This window comes from Sapajus apella, unplaced genomic scaffold, assembly GCF_009761245.1.
Source record: "Sapajus apella isolate SASKATOON/1434 unplaced genomic scaffold, GSC_monkey_1.0 scaffold7, whole genome shotgun sequence".
Taxonomy (NCBI): domain Eukaryota; kingdom Metazoa; phylum Chordata; class Mammalia; order Primates; family Cebidae; genus Sapajus; species Sapajus apella.
Window position 1 is genome coordinate 28,029,297 of NW_022436947.1, and position 24,055 is coordinate 28,053,351.

At 35.9% G+C, this 24,055-nt stretch overlaps 1 protein-coding gene across 2 annotated transcripts in view; it reads left to right on the forward strand.

The window, feature by feature from the left end:
- Nucleotides 1-24,055, forward strand: part of BMT2 (base methyltransferase of 25S rRNA 2 homolog) — a 97,341-nt gene that overhangs the window by 17,917 nt on the left and 55,369 nt on the right. For both annotated transcript variants that reach the window (XM_032276241.1, XM_032276242.1), the window contains exon 3: nucleotides 23,052-23,222. In XM_032276241.1, coding sequence (XP_032132132.1) covers nucleotides 23,052-23,222 — 171 coding nt within the window. The remainder of the gene's footprint in view (nucleotides 1-23,051; nucleotides 23,223-24,055) is intronic.

Sequence of the window (24,055 nt, forward strand, 5' to 3'; positions counted from 1 at the left end):
TTGTATTTTTAGTAGAAACAGGGTTTCACCATCTTGGCCAAGCTGGTCTTGAATTCCTGATCTCGTGATCTACCCGCCTTGGCCTTCCAAAGTGTTGGGATTACAGGTGTAAGCCACCGTACTCGGCAGTAGTAGTGTTTTTAAATTACTATTACAATACAGCAGGTAACCCCTCAAACTATATCTCTTAGGTGAACTTTGATATGTGGTATTCTCATAGGAGCATTTTGTTATACCTTCTGCTTGAACAGTGACTCTACCTCAAACTTCACTCTTCTTTCTTTTTCCTTGGATATGTGTTTTATCAATGTTATATTATCACAGGTCATTTTTAAGTAAACTGTTGAAAAAAATCATTAATAGGAATTTAGGTCATACTATTAAAAAAAAAAAAACAGTGGCAAGATATGGTTAAATTTCTTTCTTTTATTCTTTTTTTAACTATCAGAAGTAATACTAAGAGAAGTTATATAATGTCTTTACTTTAAACCTAAAACTAGGTTGGGGGAAAAGACTGAAACAATATTACATTTTGAAACTTGAGTTATTTATAATTTGAGCTATATGTAGCTTTTTTCTCTTTTTGATAATTCTAAAAGCCATGTCAGTTTGAAAGGTAAAGTGGTCTAAGAGTTGGACAAAAGTGTGTTTCTGGTTATACTTTTAAAACTCATGGGAATATGTTATATGAGGTAAGCCTTACTGACATTATCCTGCTAAGAACAGAATAATAAAATTTTATATGTAATATGAAGCATTAAAAATCAGGAAAAACCCAGAACCTAAAGTAATATATATATTACTTTAGGTTTTATATATATATATATACACACACACGCACGCACGCACGCACGCACGCATACACACACACACAACAGGAAAAATATAAAGGTATAACTGTACTTTCAGTAAAGGAATCTGCCTTTTTTAGCTCTTTAAATACAGAGAAATATATACTATAAACACATTATTTCCTGAACTATTTGAAAGTAAATTGCAGGTAACATTATATTTTATCCCTAAATCTATTAGCACACATCTCCTAAGAATTAGGAAATTTTTCTACATAACCACAACACCATCATCACATTAAGACAGTTAACAGTAATCTTCCAGTTTTCTAAAATACCTTGTTCATAAGTTCAGATTTTTCTGTCTTCAAAATGTATTTTTAAATTTATATATGTATATATATTTTTTTTTCCTAAATTCAGTAAAGTCTCATACATTGTATTTGATGGTTACAACTATTAGGTTCTTCTTTTTGCTTTTCATAACATTGAGTTTTTAGATAAATGTCATTTAATTTGTAGAATATCCTACATTCTACATTTTGCAATTGTTGGTTCACGCTGGTTAATAGTGTTGTTTGAGTATTCTATATATCTTTACTGATTTTTCTTGATTTTTTTATTAATTACTAATAGACATGTTTCTAAGATACCATTTTTCTCAGTTTTTCTGTAATAATTATTTGGCTCTTTAGAGATTTAATTTTTCTGTTCAAGTTCTCTGTGCTTTTATCCATTTGAGTTGTCTTTTTCTCTATTTTATTTTAAATGTATAATCGTTATTTGAAAGTTTTTGTCTGCTTATTATCACATCTTATTTGTGAATCTGTTTCCGTTGGCTATTTTGTCTTTTGGTTATAAATCATTTTTTCCTGCTTTATGTGTGGTAATTCTTTTTTTATACTGGCGTTGTGTTTAGAAGAGACTGGCATAAATATTTTCCTCCAGAGAGGTATGCTTTTTTTACTCTGACAGGCAGCTAGAATTAAAGGCTGAACACTCTGATACCATCAGGAGTTGAGCTGTATTGGAACTGGTTGATCTCTTTAGATGGTTTCAGTACACTTTTGGTTTCAAGTGCTTTGCTAGTGAATTAGTCGTGTTCTGTGTATATTACAGATGTGACCCTCTTGCAGGACATAAGCCTAATCTTTTTCTCCTTTTTAGTCCCACTCCCAGCCTCCAGTGCTCTTGCTGCCTTCACATACTCATAAATAGACCTATGGAGGGAATCAGGAGAAGAATGGAGAGAATTCATGTATTTGAGTTTCTTAAAGATTTCAGTCTGCCACACAGCCAAGCAGTTGTTAAAAGCTCTGCCATTCCCCTTTAATCCAGCAGAGTATTTCTATCCTGGAAGACTTGATCCTCTGCCGCTCAGGTTCTGTTTCAGCAAATGCCCCAGTGCCCGAGATCCCTTCTCATTTTGAAAGTACTTGTGCTTCTCTGTAATTTAGTTCCTTTAGACCCCTTTGCATTCTTATCTCTCATGATTTCTTTTTAGTATATTTTGGGGGCGGGGGGGTTACTTATTTATTTATTTTTGAGACAGAGTTTTCCTCTTGTCACCCAGGCTGGAGTGCAATGGCATGATCTCGGCTCACTGCAACCTCTGCCTCCTGGGTTCAAGCAATTCTCCAACCTCAGCCTCCCAAGTAGCTGGGATTACAGACATGTGCCACCATGCCCTGCAAATTTTTGTATTTTTAGTAGAGATGGTGTTTCGCCATGTTGGCCAGGCTGGTCTCGAACTCTTGACCTCAGGTGATATACCTGCTTCACCCTCCCAGGGTGCTGCATTACAGGCAAAAACCTCAGCGCCCGGCCTAATACATTGTTTTTTAAATTGTATCATATGAGCTGTTCTGATAATCTGTATCCTAATTCCAAACTAGTTTTGTGTCCTACATTCAGGATTATCTGATTGTTTTCTTATGGGACTAATTATTTATTTCCTCAATCTCATTTATTTCCTGTAAACTGAAAGTTGGGTCTAAAGGATTGATTCAGGTCCTTTAGATATTTTTGCAAAAATATCTATTAGGCGACATTTCATACTTCATTTTTCATCATGTTAGTAGGTTTTTATTGTGAGGTATACCACCATTAGAGATTCTGAATGTCATTTGCTTAAGGTAATATCTACTCAATCTTTCCATTGTAAATTTATGTTATCCCTTTACAATTAACAAGTAATGGTAGAGTGATATTTTGGCTTGTGGATCAATCCTCCCTTCTGACAGTCTTTCAATAGTTTTACTTCCATTTATTAAATAATAATTCATTTGGGGTTACAAAATAATTATTTTAAAAATTGTATTATTTCTTGACATTAGCCAGCATTCTTTTGTAAATAAGAGCTTTCCTTTATAAACAGTAAATGATGATTACATGTTATACAGAAAAGCAGAATGAAAAAATATGTAATTCTATTTAATTGCCAGTTTTCACAAAAGTAATTGGTATAATAGTCAATTACAATTAGTACAAGTCGGTTGTGTGGTTTTTTCTGGAATGTCACTGTAACGTCTTGGATTTTTATTTATTCCATTTTTTATTATTAGTCTTTTTTGGTGGGTGGGGTGTTCAAATAATTTCATATTAGGCAGCAGGAGCTCAAAGTTTGCTTCTGTGTGTTACATCACCTGTGTGCACTTTTCTTGCTGTGTAGTGCAAAGATGAGTATTTGATTTCCCTTGTCAAGACCTGGAATCAAACTGTTTCTTCAGGGAGTCCTAGTTTCATTTAGTGGGAAATGGCATTTGGAAAGTAACATCCGTGCACTAGATGTTCATGGGGTGTGCTTTATTCTGCATCTTTTTGATAAAGAGAATTAGAAAAATAATATATGTTATTTATTATGTAGTCATATATAAATATTCAAATTCCTAGTTGATTTTTTCCACTCCAATTTAATATTATAAGATTTTTGTTTTAACAACTTTGTTTTATATTTATTTTAACTTCTTTGTTTTCTGTTTCTGTTCTGTCACACTGAAGGACTTGGTTCTGAATTACGTTAATATGTTAGCTTTTCCTAAAATTTACATAAAATGATTTAAAATTGCAGTGCCAATCTTCTAAAAATAAATAACTGAATGAAATTTAAGATTTCTTTACCGTTCTTTTGTCTTTAGAACATATACCACCAAGGATCAGAATACATGCTGTAAAGTTGCTTGAAACAGTTCTTTTCTGTATGATTATAATACCAATTTTCTATACAGTTGATTTCACTTTATTTTCAGTTTTGGGGTTTTTTGTTCTTATTTTAATTTTGGAGACTATAAAACATTTTACATGGTTCAAAAGTCAAACTTTATAAAAAAAAAATATACTCAAAAAGGCTCCCTTTTATTTTCTTCATTTACACCTGCCTCTGTTACCAGCGAAGCTGGTTCCCCCAAAGATGGGGCCTTTCCCTTTTCAGAGTCACGAAACCAGTACACAAAACCAAAAGTGAGGATCAAGAAGTGCAGGCTTTGTTTAATGGCCATGGAATTGAGAAGCAGGCATGACTCACAATTCAACTTCTCCACTACTGAGGGGCTGGGTGGGAGTTAAAATAGAGGGTTTTCTAATGAAGGCATTGGACATTAAAAGCAAGAGGATAAATATTCATATACTTTCTGGAAATGGGCAGTGAACTTTCTAGAACTGGAGTGCCACCTTCCGTTGTGTCATTTTATGGCTTCTTCTGGTTGTTGTTAAGGTCATTGCCAACTGTCATGGTACTGGTGGGTGCACCATTTCATTTAGCATGGATTACAATGAAATGTAAGGTCTTTTCATGAGGTCAGAGATCTTGGTTCTAACTAGTCTCAGCTGGTCTAATTACAAAGGAAACTTTTTATTACAGGTATCCTGTTTCTTAAAGATAAGCAGAGTTGGGACAGGGTCAAAATTCAACTATGTCATATAGGCATTACACCAGGTAACACCTCCTGTGGATAACCATTTTCATTTGTCTTTTTTTTTCTTTTTATCCTACTAGTGTTTGTTTTTGCAAAAATAAACAAATTCATACACATGTACATATGCATATGTATATATATCCACCCTTTCTTATCTCTGTAGGTGGTAGTGTGTTGTATACTGCTATATACTCTTTTTTTTACTTAATTATGTAACGTAAGAATCACTGTGTTTGATATTGGTCAGGAGTCTCCAGAGAAATGGAAGCAATAGGATGTGTCTGTTTGTCTGTTTAGTAAGATTTATTTTAAAGAATTAATGCATATAATTATCGAGTTTGACAAGACCCAAGAACTGCAAGGTGGGAATCCACGAGAGCTGAAGGTATAGATCCATTCTAAAGGCCAGCAGCCTCTAGGCCTAGGAAGAGCTGATGTTTTAGTTTGAGTCTGAAGGCGGGAAAAAGCCGGTGTCCCAGTTCAAAGGTAGTCAGGCAGGAGGAATTCTCAATTATTCAACAGAGAGTCGGCTTTTTTGTTCTATTCAGGCATCAACTGATTGATTGAGGCCCACTCACGTTAAGGGAGGGCAGTCTGCTTCATTTAATCTCCCAATTTAAATGTTAATATCATCCCAAAACACCTTCAAAGAAATATCCAAGATAATATTTGACAATTAATACTTAAAATTAACCATCACAGCTATACAGATATATTCCTCATTTTCATTACTTATTTACAAGCTTTTGCTGTTACAAATATTGCTGTAATGAATAACTTTGTGTATATGCATTTTGTATTTTTGTCATTGTATATTTGTAGATTTCTAGGTGTGGAATTGTAAGAATGGAGACTAAATGCATATGTGATTTTATTAGATACTGCCAAATTGCCCTCTGTAGAGGTTATATCATTTTGCAGTTTCACCAGCAAATAAATAAATAGATAAGATTACCCATTTCTCTATAACTTCACCAACATAGTGTGTGACTCAGCTGTTGAATTTTTCTCTGATAGATGAGAGTGGATATCTCTCTAGCATGAATTTATTTTACATTTCTCTTATGAATGAGGTCAAGTACCTTTTTATGTATTTAGGAATCATTTGCCTTTCTCATTTTTTGTGAATTATGTGATTTTTTTTGGATAGTTTTTAATTTTTTCTATTGACTTTTGGTCTCTAATTTTTCTTGATTTTTTTTAGAGCTCTTTATATCATTTAAAGATATGTGCCCTTTGTCTTTGACTGTATCTTTTGCTATGCAGAAAGTTTTTATTTTTATGTGGTTAGATATATCAGTCTTTTGTTTTACTGCTTCTAGATTTTGATTGTCTTAGAAAAGCTTTACTGATTACCAGACTGTAGGAATTCCTGTATATTCAAATGATAATTTGTTATTCACTCATGCTTTCTTCTAGTATGTATGTGATTTCTCATTTATTACATTAGATTTCTGACCTGTTTAGAAGTTAAATTTGGTGTTGTGAAGTATTGATCTAATTTTTTTCTACCAAAGTTACCCATTTCCCCAACATTTATTAAGAACTTTACCTTTTCTTCAGTAATTTGACATGACACTTACATGATATACCAAGTTTCCCCACATAGTTGGTTCTGTTTTAGCTTTTCTGTCATATTCCATTATGTATATCATTTATCCATGCATAATACCACTATTTTAATCATAAAGACTTATAATAATGCTGTTCTATGGCATCTTCTCCCCATATCCTATCTTACATTATTCTTTTTCAGGGCTTTCTTGGTTTTTCTTGCTTTTGCTTTTTTCCACATGTACTTTAGGATCAACTGGTCCAGCTACATTATAAAAAATACTTTTATTGAGATTACATTAATTTTTCATAAATTGGAAAAAAACGATATCTCAATAATGTCAAATCGTCTTATCCATTAAAAAGGTATGTCTTTCCATTTGTTCTGGTCTACTTTAGTCAACAGTAGCAGACTACTTTTGCAAAGTAGTGTTTTAAGGTTTTCTCTATTGTGAATATGCACGTTTCTTGTTGTGCTTACTTCTAGGTATTTATCATTTTTATTGCTATTATAAATGTCCTCTTCCCTTATGTTATACAGCTATGCATCACATAATGACATCTCTATCAACAGTGGAACTATATGGATAGGCAGTGGTGGTTCCATAAGATTATACTTTTACTATATATTTTCTATGTTTAGATACACAGACCTAACCATTGTGTTATAGTGGCCTACAGTATTCAGTATGGTAACATGCTGTAGACATGTAGTAGGCTGTACCATCTAGGTTTAAATATACTGTGGTGATTTTACAAGGAAGTTATCTTATTGATGCATTTCTTAGAACACATCCCCATTGTTAAGCAACACATGACTATATTCTAACAGGCTGTTGGCATGTGTGTAGATAGATAGATGATTTTGATTTGTTAGTGTTTTACAGTCTACCATTTTATTGAATTTTCTGTTTATACGAGTTTATGATTGGTTCTTTTATCAGAACTCATATTGTGTTGTCTGGGTATATCCATTATGTCATCTATAAATACACAAAGTTTTATTTCTTTCTCTCCTGTTTAACTAAATCTTTTTCTCTTGTCTGTTAAATAGCTATACTTGATTCATTTTGTAATAATGTATATGGTGTATCCTCATTAAATAAGTTGCTGGCTTTTTGGCTGGTGTGTATGTATTATATACTTATGTATTATTAAGGAAGTGTTTACCAATTTATATTTTATTGAGTGTTTATATTAGGAATGGATATTGGATTTTGTTGAATTACCTTTCAGTATCTATAGAGAAGAATAAATGTCTTGTCTTAGATTTATGAATATAGTGAATTGTATTAGTGGATTTTCTTTTGCTGAACCATCCTTGCATTCCTGAAATACATCTCACTTGGTCATATTTAACTCTGTTTGCTAAAATTTAATTTCATATTTTTATTGATATTATGTGATATTGGTCTTTATTTTTATAGTCTTTATTAGATATAAGTGTCCTTGTAATTTTGCTCCCTGAAAATGAATTTGGAAAAATGTTTTTGTTTCTATGGTTTGGAGCAGTTTACGTACTTTTGGGGTTGTCTCATGTATCAGTGGAATTTTAATTTGTAGAGGTGACTGAGGGAAAACATGGAGAGATCATCAATGCCATTGAAATAATTATTACTTTTATTTCCTGAGAGAAGAAGACATACCACACCATGCAGGACAGAGGAAGCACCAGATTTAGTTAGGAGTCAGAAGCAGGAGCTAAAGGAAAGCCTAGACCAGAGCTGTAACTGACTTTTTTGTGGAAAAGGCAAGGCAGGGCGGAGTAAACGGTTTAGGATTGGCTAGGTTGATTAATTTAAGTGGGCTTTAGGGACTAGGGGCTGTCCCTTGTTGTCTGATATATAGTCTTGAGTTGATTTAATAGTGGGTAATTATTGGTTTATGTATAAAAGTTAGATAGCAGTTGGCTTGCATATGAGATATGTTTTCCCAAATAGGTTTACCATGTTAAGGAATTAGCTGGTCCTGAGAGGGGCAGTCTCTCTCTGGATGTATAAGCACACCCCTCCAACTCCCCTACCAAAATATCAAAATATGAAAGATAACAGAAAGTATAAAAGAAACATGATTAATACAGGGGTTATTTGGTTTTTGAAGGCTTGTACTGGTGCTTTTTAGTGAGATTAACTCATAACTCTTTCATCATTGGATTTTCATTTTGTTTAAACTTTGTTTCTACTAAGTCAAATTTAGGACACTTTTCTATTCTATATATTTGGTATATTTTTCTGGAAAAAAAGTTACACAAGTTAAAGAATCTTTTTATATGTTTGTTGATACTCCTTTCTTTTGCTTTGCTTTATTTTTCTAATCCTTTGAGTTCAGTGTTTATTTTTATTCTTTTGTTTGTATTGATATAAACATTAAAGTATCTGAATTTTCATCAGATTGCTATTTTAGTTGCATTCCTTAGCTTCTGATTTGTACTGCTTTCATCATCATTATTATTATTTTAGATATTCTGTGATTTTTATTAGTATTTGCTCTCTGACCCAAGTTATTTTTTTTAAATTGCAGGTAGAATGTGTTTCTTGTTTTTGGTTAATTCTAGTTTAATTGCATTGCAATTGTATAATTTTGTCTGAATTATTTTTTCTTTATGGCTTTTACTACAGTTTTTTTCATGACTTAATACACATATATGGTAATTTTTGTGACTATTCCATGTGTACTTAAAAAGAAGCTATACTCTCTGAGTGCAAAGTTCATCTTCTAGCAATAAGGGTAAACTTTGTTAGGTTTTTTAGGGCTTCTATAACCTTTTCATTCACTTGATTGAAAGTGGAATGTTAAAGTTCCCTATTGTTGGCATTTGTCTGTTTCTCCATGCATCTCATGCAATTTGTGCTTTGTAAAGGTGGCTGTAGGATAAGTGGTAGATAACTATTTATAATAGTTACATATTCACTGGGAATTAAAGTGAATTGAATGCCTTTAGCATTTTGAAGTACCCTTTTTTTAGTGAATTAATGCTTTTTATTCCCTACTTCTTCACCAGCATTTCCTAATCATCTCATAGATGAAGTTCATCGTCCAGTAAATTATTTAAAAATAACTTGGAATTATGATATTCTCTAAGTTCACCCATCTTACAAACTGGTTTTATATAATTTTGTTACAAGATACATAGTTTGGATGGATATAAAATCCTTCGCTCACACTTTCTTTCCTTCAGCTTCTGAAAAACTGTTACTCTACTTATTTTGTATCTCGTTCCCTCTCTCCTCTGGGTCCTTTTTCTCCCTTGCTGTCTGCTGAACCTTTTGAGAGTCAGCTATAGAAATTATGAGACTTTTATTCCTGAATATTTCAATGTGTATCATGTAAGAACATTCTTCTACGTAATCATAATACAACTGTCACACTCCAGCAATTTAGCATGAATATAATACTAACTAATGTAATTCATAATCAAATTTCCCCAGTTTTCACAATAATGTCCTTTATACCTGGATTTTTTTTTCAATCCAGTATCTCATCAGAGATAACTCATTGCACTTCATTAAGTCTTTTTGATCTTTAATCTAGAAAAATTCTTCACCATTTTTTTCTTTTCTTTTTTGTCTTTTTATGATGATGCTTTTTTTTCCACCAAGACAGAGTTTCACTCACGTTGCCCAGGCTGGAGTGCAATGGTGCGATCTTGGCTCACTGCAACGTCTGCCTCCTGGGTTCAAGCGATTCTCCTGCCTTAGCCTCCTGAGTAGCTGGGATTACAGGCACCCACCACCACACCCAACTTATTTTTATGTTTTAGTAGAGATGAGGTTTCACCATGTTGGTCAGGCTAGTCTCCAACTCCTGACGTCAGGTTATCTGCCTGCCTCAGCCTCCCAAAGCGCTGAGATAATAGGTGTGAGCCACTGCGCCCGGATGATACAGCCATTTTTTAAAAGTCAACATTTTATAGCTTGCCTCTCAATTTGGATATGTATAGTTTTTTTTTGTGATGAGGTATAAGTGTATCATTAGCAAGGGTTTTGCATGAGTGATGTTTTGTCCCTCTCAGTGTAATACATCAGGAGATACATGATGTATTTACCCCAGGGTTGGTTGGTTGATCTCTTTTAAGTAGACTTTTTTTTAGAGCGTGGGTTTACAACACAGTTGACCAGAAACCCACGATAAAATTGACCAGAAAGTATAGAAAGTTCCCATTTACAACCCACTGCCTCCCAAACATGTATAGTCTCCCCTACTGTCAGTATCCAGCCCCAGAGTGGTAGATTTTGTTACAGTTGTTGAACTTACATTAATACATCATTATCACCCAAAGTCCATAGTTAACCATAGGGTTCATTTTTGGTGCTGCACATTCTATGGTTTTTGAAAAATGTATAGTGATATGTATCCTCCATTATAGTATCATACAGGACAGTTTAACTGCCCTAAAAATTCTTTGAGCTGGCCTGTTCACCCATCTGCAACCACCAACTTTTTTACTGACTTCATAGTTTGCCTTTTCCGGAATGTCATATAGTTGTGTGGAATCATAAAGTTTATAGCTTTTTCTGATTGGCCTCTTTAGCTTTAATTAGCTTTTAAGGTTCTTCTCTATTTATGGCTCGATAGTTCATTTCTTTATAATGCTGAATAATATTCTGTTGTCTAGCTGTATCACAGTTTATCCATCTACCTATGGAAGGACATCTTGGTTGCTTCCAAGTTTTGATAATTATGTATAAATCTGTAAAAAGTGTAACATTTTTCATTCTCATCAGCACTTAAGCATTCCCGTTGCTTCCAATCTGTATGTCTTCTTTGATGAGATGTCTGTTCAGGTCTTTTGCCTATTTTTAAGATTTATTTGCTTTCTTACAGAGTTTTAAGAGTTCTTTCTATATTTTGGATAACAGTTCTTTATCATATATGTCAGTAGTCCCCAATCTTTTTGGCACGAGGGACTGGTTTTGTGGAAAACAATTTTTCTATCAACTAGGGTGGGGACAGGTGGTTTTGGGATGATTCAAGCATATTACATTTGTTGTGCACTGGATTTCTATTATTACTACATTGTAATCTATAATGAAATAATTATACAACTCATAGTAACGTGGAATCAGTGAGAGCCCTGAGCTTGTTTTCTCACAATTAGACAGTCCCATCTGGGGGTGATGGGATACAGTGAAAGATTGTCAGGCATTAGATTCTCATAAGGAGCATGCTACCTAAATTCCTCACATGCACAGTCCACAATAGGGTTCACCGTTCTATGAGAATCTAATGCCATCACTGATCTGACAGGAAGCAGAACTTAAGCGGTTATGCGAGCAATGGGGAGCAGCTGTAAATACAGGTGAAGCTTCACTCGCCTGCCACTCACCTCCTGCTATGCAGCCCAGTTCCTAACCCGCCAGAAGTGGGGGTTTGGGACCTCTGATACATATGATTTGCAAATATTTACTCACTGTCTGTGGCGTCTCTTTTCATTCTCTTGACAGTGCCTTTCACAAAGCAAAAAATTTTAATTTGGTGACATTCAGCTTACCTATTTTTTTTTCTTGGATCACGCCTTTGGTGTCATGTCTAAAAAGTCATCACCATACCCAGTGCCCTCTAGATTTCCTCCTGTGTTACCTTCTAGAAAGTTTGTAGTCTTGCATTTCACATTTATGTTGTATTTCCAGTTAATTTTTATGAAAGGTATAAGGTCTATATCTGAATTTACTTTTTTTTCTTTTTTGCATGTGGATGTCTAGTTCTAGCATGACTTGTTGAAAAGGTTATCTTTTTTATTCATTGTATTATTGCCTTTGCTCCATTTTCAAAGATCAGTTTATTTTTGTGGGTCTATTTTTGCAGTCTCTATTCTGATCCATTGATGTATTTGTCTTCTCTTTCACCATTACCACACTATCTTGACTATTGTAGCTTTGTAGTAAGTCTTGAAGTTGCTAGTGTTAGTCCTTCAGTTTGTTTTTCCCCATCAATATTGTGTTGCCTGTTCTGGGCCTTTTGCTTTTCCATAGGCGATGGTTAATTTTAGGTATTATGAATTATTATTAACAACTTTACTGATTGACAAGGTACACAGATATTCGGCTGACCATTATTTCTGGATGTGTCTGTGAGGGTGTTTCCGAATGAGATTGACATTTGAATCTGTAGAATGAATAAAGCAGATTGCCCTCTCTATTGTGGGTGAGTAGCATTCAGTCTTTTGAGGCCTTCCCTCCAGCTGGGATCTACACCATCTGGTTCTTAGGCCTTTGAACTTAGACTACAATTTATAAAATGGTCCTCAGGCTTTACAGCTTACACATAGCAGATTATGGGATATTTCAGTCCGTATAATCACATGAGCCAATTAGGTATCTGTTTATACCAAGATATCTATCTGTCTATCTATCTATCTATCTATCTATCTATCTAAATACAGATACAATAAATTCATCCTATTGGTTTTTTTCCTCTGAATATATGAGTAGTTTATACACTATAATTACAGTATTAGAGTATTCTGAATTTATGTACATAGCTTTACCAGTGAGTTTTATATTATACTTTCAGATAATTTCTTATTGTGTGTTAGCATCCTTTTCTTTCAAGTTGAAAAATTCTCTTTAGCATTTCTGTTAAGGTAGATCTGGATATACAATCCTTCATCTTTTGTTTGTCTACATATTTCTCCTTTGTGTTTGAAGAATAGCTTTGCTGAGTACAGTATTCTCAGTTGAAAATTGTTTCCTTTTTTTTTCCCTTCAGCACATTAAATATATCATCTCATTCCCTCTTTGCCTGTAAGGCTTCCACTGAGAAGTGTGCTGCCAGATGTATTGGACCTCCTTCAAATGCTATCTGTTTCTTTTCTCTTACATGCTTTTAGGATCCTTTCTTTGTCTTTAACCTGTGAGATTTTGATTTTATGCCTTGAAAGTAGTCTTATTTGGGTTGAGTCTGCTTGGTTTTCTTTGATCGTATCACTGCATATTTGTATCTTTCTCTAGGTTTGGAAAAGCATTGTTATTTCTTTGAGTAAACTTTCTACCCCAATCTGTTTCTATACTTCCTTGTTAAGGCCAGTAACTCTTAGATTTGCCCTTTTGAGGCTATTTTCCAGACCTTGAAAGCATACTTTATTCTTTTTTACTCCTTTTTTCTTTTTCTCCCCTGATTCTATGTTTTGAAATAGCCTGTCTTTGAGCCCACTAATTCTTTCTTCTGTTTGATGAATTCTGTTTAGAGAGCAATACATATTTAGTTCATTAATTGAATATTTCAGCTCCAAGATTTCTGTTGGATTCTTTAAATTGTTTTAATTTCCTTGTTGAATTTCCCGAGAGATTTGTGAATTCCTTCTCTGTTTTTTTGAAATTCATTGAGATTCCTCAAAAAGCTATTTGGAATTCCCTGAGAAGTCATATATCTTTACTATTCTAGGATTTGGTCATTGGTGCCTCATTTAGTCTGTTTAGTGAGGTCATATTTTCCTGACTGTTCTTGATGCTTGTGTATGTTTTTCAGTGTCTGGGCATAGAAGAGTTAGATATTTATTCCAGTCTTTGTAGTCTGGCCTTGTTAGTATCCATCCTTTTTCAGAGGGCATTCTAAGCATTCAGAATTACAGTATTACCTAAACCCGTAATCACTGTATCCATTTCAGCACTAGAGGGCACTCTAAGCCCAGGTACACTGCAACTTCTGCAGATTCCTAAATACCCAGTCCTAATGGACTTGAGGAAGATAAGGAAGAAATTCCTGGGTTCTTTGGCAATGTCCCTCTTCTTCCCCCAAGTGGAATGAGTCTCTCTTCATGCTGAGCTGGCCAGAGTTGGGGAAGGAGTGACCGAGACACTTTTGTGGCCACCACAGCTGGCCTCTTGCTGGGTCATATTTGAACTGCCATTGATGTTTGCTGAAGGCCCAAGGCCACTTTAATCAGCAGGTGATGAATCCTGGAGGGACTTGGGTCTGTCCCCCCAGGGCAGAGGATTCCCTTCTGTTCCAGGGTCGATCTATAAGTGCCATTTGGGAACAACAGCCTGGAATCAGGGGCTTTAGGATTCTATGTGGTGCTTTGTTTTACTGTGGCTGGGCTGGTGCCTGGTTGCAAGGCAAAGTCTCCTGTACTTTTCCTCTCCTTCCCCAAGGTGGAAGAAGTGTCTATACTGTACTGCCTAGAATTGGGGGAGGGGTGATGCAGGCACTCCCATGGCCACCACAGCCAGTTGACACAATTGATTGAAGTGCCCCGAGCCCACAGCCTCTGAAACCAGCACAGCATTGGGACTTACCCAAGGACTACAGTTGCTATGGTCTGGCTGCTACTGAAATTTGTTGAGACCCCAAGGCCACTTTATTCGGCCAGTAGTGAAGCAGACTAGGACTCAGATTTCTCCCACCAGCGCAGCAGACATCTGTCTGGTTCAAAGTCTAAATGCCCCTTGTGGGCACCAGTAGAATTCTGTCCAGTGCTGTGTTCCACTGTGACAGGGCAACATGGAGTTTCAATGCAAAGTCCCATAGTTATTTCACTCTCCCTCCCTGAAGCACAAAGATTATCTCTCTGGGTTTTGCTGCCTCATCTTGAGAGAGGGATGGCATAGACAGTTCAAGACTGTCGGTACCGTCTTCAATGCATCCTTTCTTGGTTGGCTAAAACCAGTTACTGTGATCACTTAAATGATTTAGTTCTTATGAAGGTGCTTTTTTGCATGGTTACTCAGTTTGATATTCTTGCAGGTCTAGGGGGTGATTGCTGGAAAATTCTGTTTGGCTATCCTTTCATACATTTCTGTCTCTTATGTAGTCCTTTTCTGACTCTGTACTTTGGGTGGCCTCCAAAGCCAACTCACTCTCAGATTTTTATTTTTTCAATAACAGGTAAAATGAAGTGTTTTTTTTTTTACTTCCTTGTTATGCCATAGGTATGAATGGTAAGTGTTTTTATTTGCTCTCTTTAATGATCTGTATGGTTTTTTGAGGGTATATGGGGAGATTGGAATTTAGATGGTTTTCATTATTCTATGAAAACCTAGAATTTTAGCCCTTCAAGTATTTTACTGCCAAATATCTTAGTAGCTGTTAGGTTCCACCACATAAAATTGCAATTTTCGTATCTCAAGAACTTTTGAATATCACCAGTTTTATGTGGTTCTACCTGATAGAAAGGTAAGCAAGCTTTTTAATATAATTTCAAGTTGATAAAATCTACACTTTTATCTAAAATGTAAAAGATTGTTTAGCCAAAATTTTATCTAATATGTAAAAGACTACATTTTATCTAAAATCTACATTTTTATCTAAAATCTAAAAATGTAGATTTTATCAACTTTATTGAGGTATAATTTATATACAATAAAAGCATCTATCTGGTGTACAGTTTAGCGGGTATTTACTATTGTTTACACTTATGTAACCACCACCACTATCAAGATATAGAAAATTTTTCTCCAGAAAGCTCCCTTGTACCCCTTTGCACTCATCCCACATCCTACCCCAGGCAGCCTCTAAACTGATCTCTGTCATTAGATTTGATTTGCAAAGACCGCATTTGAAAATTGACCTGTGGATCTTGCATGTTGAAGCTTGCATACCTCTCTGGTGTCATGTGGCTCTCATTCCTCTCTATATGTGCACTAGGCTCAGGGCTTTTTCATTTGTGAATAGGTCCGCTCATCCTCTGCCTAGTACTTTAAACTTCCTGTGCCTTAAACGGAGGTACATCTCTGAAGGCTCATTCTGCTTTTCTCTTTCATGTCTTCGCTTATTCTATCCTTTCTGCGTAGAAAGTTTCCACTCAACTTTCTTACTTCCCTGATTTATTCCTACTTACCTTTCTAAAATCATTTTATATTGCTGATTTTAGATTGGGTTAGGTACTTTATAGAAATAACTATCTTTATCTGTTTATCGTGTTTTTTATTCTTATGTATAATAATTTTTTGTGTCCTTTACTGAGGTAACAGTAGCTTCTCGAGGGTAACAACTATGCCTTCTGGAATTTGTTTTGCCATCATTATGTACCTCCCCACATGATATGTACTTAATAAATGTTTAATTCATGCTGAATAAGTTTCAACTTCTGCATATAGAGTTAAAACTAAATCTACATAGTATAAGTTAAAGAAGTCTTACATAATAGGAACTAAAAAAACTGAAGTTGAACTAATGGGATCCTATAAGTGTGAAGGAGAAATGGGCGTAGTTCCCTTAGACCATAGTTGTGCTTCCTGAAACCAGTTTTGCATGAATTCTTTGCTCTTCAGTTCTCTTGCTATATATTTTTGGAACTTTACCAAGCAGTGTCTGTGGAGAAAGATAATATAGCTTTGTGTAAAGTGTGAGCTATATATAGTAAATTAGGTGCTTCATTTTAAAACTTCAAAAAGGAAAAAATTTGACAGATTTCATTCTCCTTGAGTTTAAATAGCTTTGGTAAGCGTATCAGCTAATTATTTGTGTGTATCTCCTGTCAAGTTGTTTTTTTCTTCAAGTTTACCGGTGTTAATAAATGTTTGAATCGATTCTGTGGTGCATTTTTATTTTGTTATATATGCACATATAGTGTTCTGTATTCACTATTACATGACATATATCATAAATACTGAGAAAATTGTTTAGATGTATTTGCTTGTCATCAGTTTTTTATTCTGGTTAGCAACCTGATGTAGGCTTAACTATATGGACTTAAAATGATATGTTTTGAAGAATCTGCATTCCAATTGTGTAAGAATTGGGACAAATGGAACTAGTCCCCTAATGGACAGGAATAATTTCCAAGTGTTAAGAAAAGCAGCATTATGTTCAAACTTCTGTTCCCTTTGAACTTACGTCTTCATGATATACCATTTTACCTGCACTAGATTCGTATGCTCTCTTCTCAGAGCAAATAAGAAAAATGATCTCTTAATATATTTACAACCTAACTTTGTTATCATAAACCAAGAGGGACCTGAAGAACAACGGTTGGGTTATCTGTCTACTACTAGCAAAGCCAGTTTGAAATGAGCTGTGACTACTATTCCTTCTGGATGTTATCACTACATAGTGGACTTATCTAACCTTTGCTGGAGAAAATTTTAGTCAAGAATGAAGCTCAGTAAAATATATACAAGCACATCTGTAACCCTCAAAAACGTGTTTTTTATTTACTAAACAAAATTTATAATTAGTCCTCATTGTATAGTAATTTTTTTTTTATTATTACTATACTTTAAGTCCTGGGGTACATGTGCAGAACGTGCAGGTTTGTTACACAGGTACATGTGCCATGGTGGTTTGCTGCATCCATCACCCTGTCATCTACATTAGGTATTTTTCCTAATGCTGTCCCTCCCCTAGTCCTCCACCCCTGGCAGGCCCCAGTGTTTGATGCTCCCCTCCCTGTATCCATGTGTTCTCATTATTCAACTCCCACTTAAGAGTAAGAACATTTTGTGTTGGGTTTTCTGTTCTTGTGTTAGTTTGCTGAGAATGATGGTTTCCAGCTTCATCCATGTCCCTGCAAAGGACAAGAACTCATCCTTTTTTTATTGCTGCATAGTATTCCATAGTGTATATGTGCCACATTTTCTTTATGCAGTCTATCATTGATGGGCATTTGGGTTGGTTCCAAGTGTTCACTATTGTAAACAGTGCTGCAGTAAACATACGTGTGCATGTGTCTTTATACTAGAACGCTTTGTACTCTTTTGGGTATATACTCAGTAATGAGTTTGCTGGGTCAAATGGTATTTCTAGTTCTAGATCCTTGAGGAATCACCACACTATCTTCCACAATGGTTGAACTAATTTAGACTCCCGCCAACAGTGTAAAATTATTCCTATTTCTCCACATCCTCTCCAGCATCTGTTGTCTCCTTACTTTTTAATGATCGCCATTGTAACTGGTGTGAGATGGTATATCACTGTGGTTTTGATTTGCATTTCTCTAATGACCAGTGATGATGAGCTTTTTTTCATGTGTTTGTTGGCTGCATAAATGTCTCCTTTTGAGAAGTGTCTTTTTATATGCTTTGCCACTTTTTGATGGGTTGTTTGGTTTTCTCTTGTAAATTTGTTTACGTTCTTTGTAGATTCCGGATATTAGCCGTTTGTCATATGGATAGATTACAAAGATTTACTCCCATTCTGTGGGCTGCCTGTTCACTCTGATGATAGTTTCTTTGGCTGTGCAGAAGCTCTTTAATTAGATCCCATTTGCCTATTTTGGCTTTTATTGCCATTGCTTTTGGTATTTTAGTCATGAAGTCTTTGCCCATGCCGATATCCTGAATGGTATTGCCTAGGTTATCTTCTAGGGTTTTTATGGTTTTAGGTCTCACATTTAAGTCTTTCATCCATCTTGAGTTAATATTTGTATAAGGTGTAAGGAAGGGGTCCAGTTTCAGCTTTCTGCATATGGCTAGGCAGTTTTCCCAACATCATTTCTTAAATAGGGAATCCTTTCCCCATTGCCTGTTTTTGTCAGGTTTGTCAAAGACCAGATGGTTGTAGATGTGTGCCATTATTTCTGAGGCCTCTGTTCTCTTTCATTGGTCTTTATATCTGTTTTGGTACCAATACCATGCTGTTTTGTCAGTAAGCCTTGTAGTATACTTTGAGGTCAGGTAGTGTGATGCCTCCAGCTTTGTTCTTTTTGATGTGCTGCTGGATTCCTTCCATTTGCCAGTATTTTAATGAAGATTTTGGAATTGATGTTCATCAGGGATGTTGACCTGAAATTTCCTTTTTTAGCTGTGTCTCTGCCAGGTTTTGGTGTCAGGATATACTGGCCTCATAAAATGAGTTAGGGGGGATTCCCTCTTTTTCTATTGTTTGGAATACTTTCAGAAGGAATGGTACCACCTCCTCTTTGTACCTCTGGTAGAATTCGGCTGTGAAACCATCTAGTCCTGGACTTTTTTTGGTTGGTAGGCTATTAATTGCAGCCTCAATTTCAGAACTTGTTATTGGTCTATTTGGGGATTCGACTTCTTCCTGCTCTGGTCTTGGAAGGGTGTAAGTGTCCAGGAATATATCCAATTCTTCTGGGTTTTCTGGTTTATTTATGTAGAGGTGTTATAGTGTTCTCTGATGGTAGTTTGTATTTCTGTGGGATCAGTGGTGATATCCCCTTTATCATTTTTTATTGCCTCTATTTGATTCTTTTTTCTTTTTTATTAGTCTGGCTAGCAGTCTGTCTAGTTTGGTGACCTTTTCAAACAACCAGCTCCTGGAGTCATTGATTTTTTTTAACGTTTTTGTTGTTGTTGTTGTTGTTGTTGTTTTGTCTCTGTCTCCTTCAGTTCTGCTCTAATATTGTTGATTCTTGTCTTCTACTAGCTTTTGAATTTGTTTGATCTTGCTTCTCTAGTTTTTTCAATTGTGACGTTAGAGTGTCAATTTTAGTTCTTTCCTGCTTTCTCTTGTGGGCATTTAATGCCATAAACTTCCCACTACACACTGCTTTAAATGTGTCCCAGAGATTCTGGTACCTTGTGTCTTCATTCTCATTGGTTTCAAAGAACATCTTTATTTCTGCCTTCACTTCATTATTTATCCAGTAGTCGTTTAGGAGCAGATGTTCAGTTTCCATATAGCTCTACAGTTTTGAGTGACTTTCTTAATCCTGAGTTCTGGTTTGATTGTAGTGTGGTCTGGGAGACTGTTTGTTATGATTTCCATTCTTTTGCATTTGCTGAGGAGTGTTTCACTTCCAATTATGTGGTCAATTTTAGAATAAGTATGATGTGGTGCTGAGAATATTGTATTTTCTGTTGATTTGGAGTGGAGAGTTCCGTAGATGTCTGTTAGGTCCACTTGGTCCATAGCTGAGTTCAAGTCCTGGATATCCTTGTTAATTTTTTTGTCTTATTGATCTAATATTGATAGTGGGGTGTTAAAGTCTCCCACTATTATTGTGTGGGAGTCTTTAAGTCTCTTCATGGGTCTCTAAGAACTTGCTTTATGAATCTGGGTACTCCTGTATTGGGCGCATATATATTTAGGATAGTTAGCTCTTGTTGCATTGAACCCTTTACCATTATGTAATGCCCTTGTCTCTTTTGATGTTTGTTGGTTTAACGTCTGTTTTATCAGAGACTAAGATTGCAACCCCTGCTTTATTTTGCTTTCCATTTTCTTGGTAAATCTTCCTCCATCCCTTTATTTTGAGCCCATGTGTGTCTTTGCATGTGAGATGGGTCTCCTGAATATAGCACACTGATGGGTCTTGACTCTTTATCTAATTTGCCAGTCTGTGTGTTTTAATAGGGGCATTTAGTCCATTTACATTTAAGGTTAATATTGTTATGTGTGAATTGATCCTGCCGTTATGATGCTAGCTGGTTATTTTGCCCATTAGTTGATGCAGTTGCTTCATAGCATCAATGGTCTTTACAATTTGTATGGTTTTGCAGTGGCTGGTACCAGTCATTTATTTCCATGTTTAGTGCTTCCTTCAGGAGCTCTTGTAAGGCAGGCCTGGTGGTCACAAAATCTCTCAGCATTTGCTTATCCATAAAGGATTTTCTTTCTCCTTCATTTATTAAGTTTAGTTTGGCTGGATATGAAATTCTGGGCTGAATATTCTTTTCTTTAAGAATGTTGCATATTGTCCCCACTCTATTCTGGCTTCTAGGATTTCTGCCGAGAGATTCACTCTTAGTCTGATGGGCTTCCCTTTGTGGTTAACCCAACCTTTCTCTCTGGCTGCCCTTAGCATTTTTTCCTTCATTTCAGGCTTGATGAATCTGATATGTTCTGGTGTTGCTCTTCTCGAGGAGTATCTCTGTGGTGTTCTCTATATTTCCTGAATTTGAATGTTGGCCTACCTTGCTAGGTTTGGGAAGTTCTCCTGGATAATATCCTGAAGAGTGTTTTCCAGCTTGGTTTCTTTCTCTCTGTTGCTTTCAGGTACACCGATCAAACGTAGATTTGGTTTTTCACATAATCCCATATTTTTTTGGAGGCCTTGTTCATTTATTTTCACTGTTTTTTCTCTAATATTGTCTTCTCACTTTATTTCATTAAGTTGATCTTCAATCTCTGATATCCTTTCTTCTCCTTGATTAATTTGGCTATTGAAACTTGTATATTCTTCATGAAGTTCTTATGCTGTGTTTTTCAACTCCATCAGGTTGTTTATGTTCTTCTCTAAACTGGTTATCCTAGTTAGCAATTCATCTAACCTTTTTTCAAAGTTCTTAGCTTCCTTGCTTGCATTGGGTTAGAACATGCTCCTTTAGCTCAGAGGATTTTGTTATTACCCGCGTTTTGAATCCTGCTTCTGTCATTTTGTCAAACTCATTCTCTGTCCATTTTTGTTCCCTTGCTGTCAAGGAGTTTTGATCCCTTGGAGGAGTAGAGGCATTCTGGTTTTGGGAATTTTCAGCCTTTTTGCACTGATTTCTCCCCATCTTCTTGGATTTATCTACCTTTGGTCTCTGAATGGACATCCTTTTTTGTTGATGTTGAAACTATTTCATTCTGTTTGTTAATTTTCCTTCCAACAGTTAGGCCTCTCTGCTGCAGGTCTGCTGGAGTTTGTTGGATGTCCACTCCATACCCTGGTTGCCTGGGTGTCATGGGCAGAGGCTGCAGAACAGCAAATATTGCTGCCTGTTTCTTCCTCTAGTAGCTTCATCCCAGAGGGTTACCCACCAGATGCCAGCCAGAGGTCTCCTGTATGAGGTGTCTGTCGGCCCGTACTGGGAGATGCCTCCCAATCAGGATACACAGGTGTCAGGGATCCACTTGAGGCAGTCTGTCCCTTATCAAAGTTCAAGCAGTGTTCTGGGAGATCTGCTGCCCTCTTCAGAGCTGCCAGGCAGGGACATTTAAGTCTCCTGAAGCTGTGCCCACAACTGCCCCTTTTCCCAGGTGCTCTGTCCCAGGAAGGTGGGGACTTTATTTGTAAGACCCTGATGGGCTGCTGCCTTTTTTCAGAGATGTTCTGCCCAGCAAGGTGGGTATCTAGTGAGTCAGTCTGCCTGCAGCAGCCTTGCTGAGCTGTGTTAGGTTCCTCCCAGTTCGAACTTATCATGGGTTTGTTTTCATGGTGAAGTTAAAACCACCTACTCTAGCCTCAGCAATGGCAAACACCCCTCCCTCAAATAAGCTCATATGTCCCAGGTAGCGCTCAGACTGCTCTGCTGGCTGTGAGAATTTCGAGCCAGTGGATCTTAGCTTGCTGGCCTCTGTGGGGGTAGATCCCACCAAGTCAGAACACTTGGCTCCCTGGTTTCAGCCCCCTTTCCAAGAGAGTGGACATTTCTGTCTCTCTGGCATTCCAGGCACCACTGGGGTATGAAAAAAAAAATGCTGCAACTAGCTCAATGTCTCCTTAAGCAGCCACCCAATTTTGTGCTGGAAACCCAGGGTCCTGGTGGTGGTGTTAGGTACTACAGGGAATCATCTGGTCTGCAGGTTGCAAAGACCATGGGAAAATCACAGTATCTGGACTGGAGTGCAAGGTGCAGACCCTAATAGCCACCCTTGGCTAGGAGAGGGAGCTCCCTGACTCCTTGCTCTTCCTGGGTGAGGTGATACCCCACCCTGCATCACCTCAGTTAAACCAGGTACCTCAGTTGGAAATGCAGAAATCACCCGCCTTCTGTGTTGAACTTGCTGGGAGCTGCACAACAGAGCGGTTCCTATCCAGCCATCTTGTCAGCAATCTGTATAGGAATGTTTTTTTTAATTTGAAAGAGCTACAAGGTGCTGAAACTTACCTCAGTTTGACATTTTCAAAGTAGAAATCTTTATTTTGAAAGTTTCCCAACTTGATTTGTAAAAACCAATTATTTCTATCTTACTTTATAGTCATACACACTATGTTAAAATACAACTTTATTTTTACTTGTAGTGTATGCAGAGAATATTTCCAGAATGGTGGGAAGAGAAAAGCACTTGAGAAAGATGAAAAAAGAGCTGTACTTGCCACTAAGACCACTCCAGCCTTAAATATGCATGAGTCTTCTAAACTTGAAGGTCATTTAACCAACCTCAGCTTTACAAACCCTGAATTTATAACTGAGTAAGTATACTTTTTCTACTTTGATTATCCTAGATAGCTGTTTTAATGTAAAATAATGCAGTGGTTCATTATAAGCAGTGAGCAGTTTATTTGCTCCTCCAGTAGTAACATGATAGGCTAAGAAATGCAGATATGTAATATTATTAGATTAAAAACTAGCAAAAAATTGTGAGAGCTATCTGGAAAACTAGTAGTTCTGTAGCATGTGTTGTTCTAACTGAAAATGAGAAAGAATAGTTAGTTAAATGTGATTATAATATATTTACACATTGTTATACAATTATATAATATATATTGCATATATGTTATGGTTATATCATATGTGTATATATAACATGTAAAATAATTGATGTATAGTTATAATGTATGATGTAATATATAATTATATAACAATATGTAATGCTTATATAATTATCAAAACAAAACAGGAAAATCCAATTAAACTGTTTAAAGTGGCTATCCACTAAGAATTTACAAATAAGAAAAAATAATTCATAATTAATATGAATTTTTTATCCATATTCAAAAATGTAAAATTATTTGTAATATTATGAGCCAATTAATATGAATTATTTTATTAATAGAGCCAATCGCCATTATTTTATTGTTGATAAGAAAATCTGCCTGCTAGTAAGATTATATGCACAGACACAAGTTTTATAAGTACATGAATATTATAATGCAATTAATTATTAGTACAGGCATATCTCATTTATTGTGCTTCACTTTATTGTACTTGGCAGATACTACATTTTTTACAAATTGAAGGTTTGTGGCAACCCTTAGTCAAGCAAGTCTTGTTGTCACCATTTTCCCAATAGCATGTACTCATT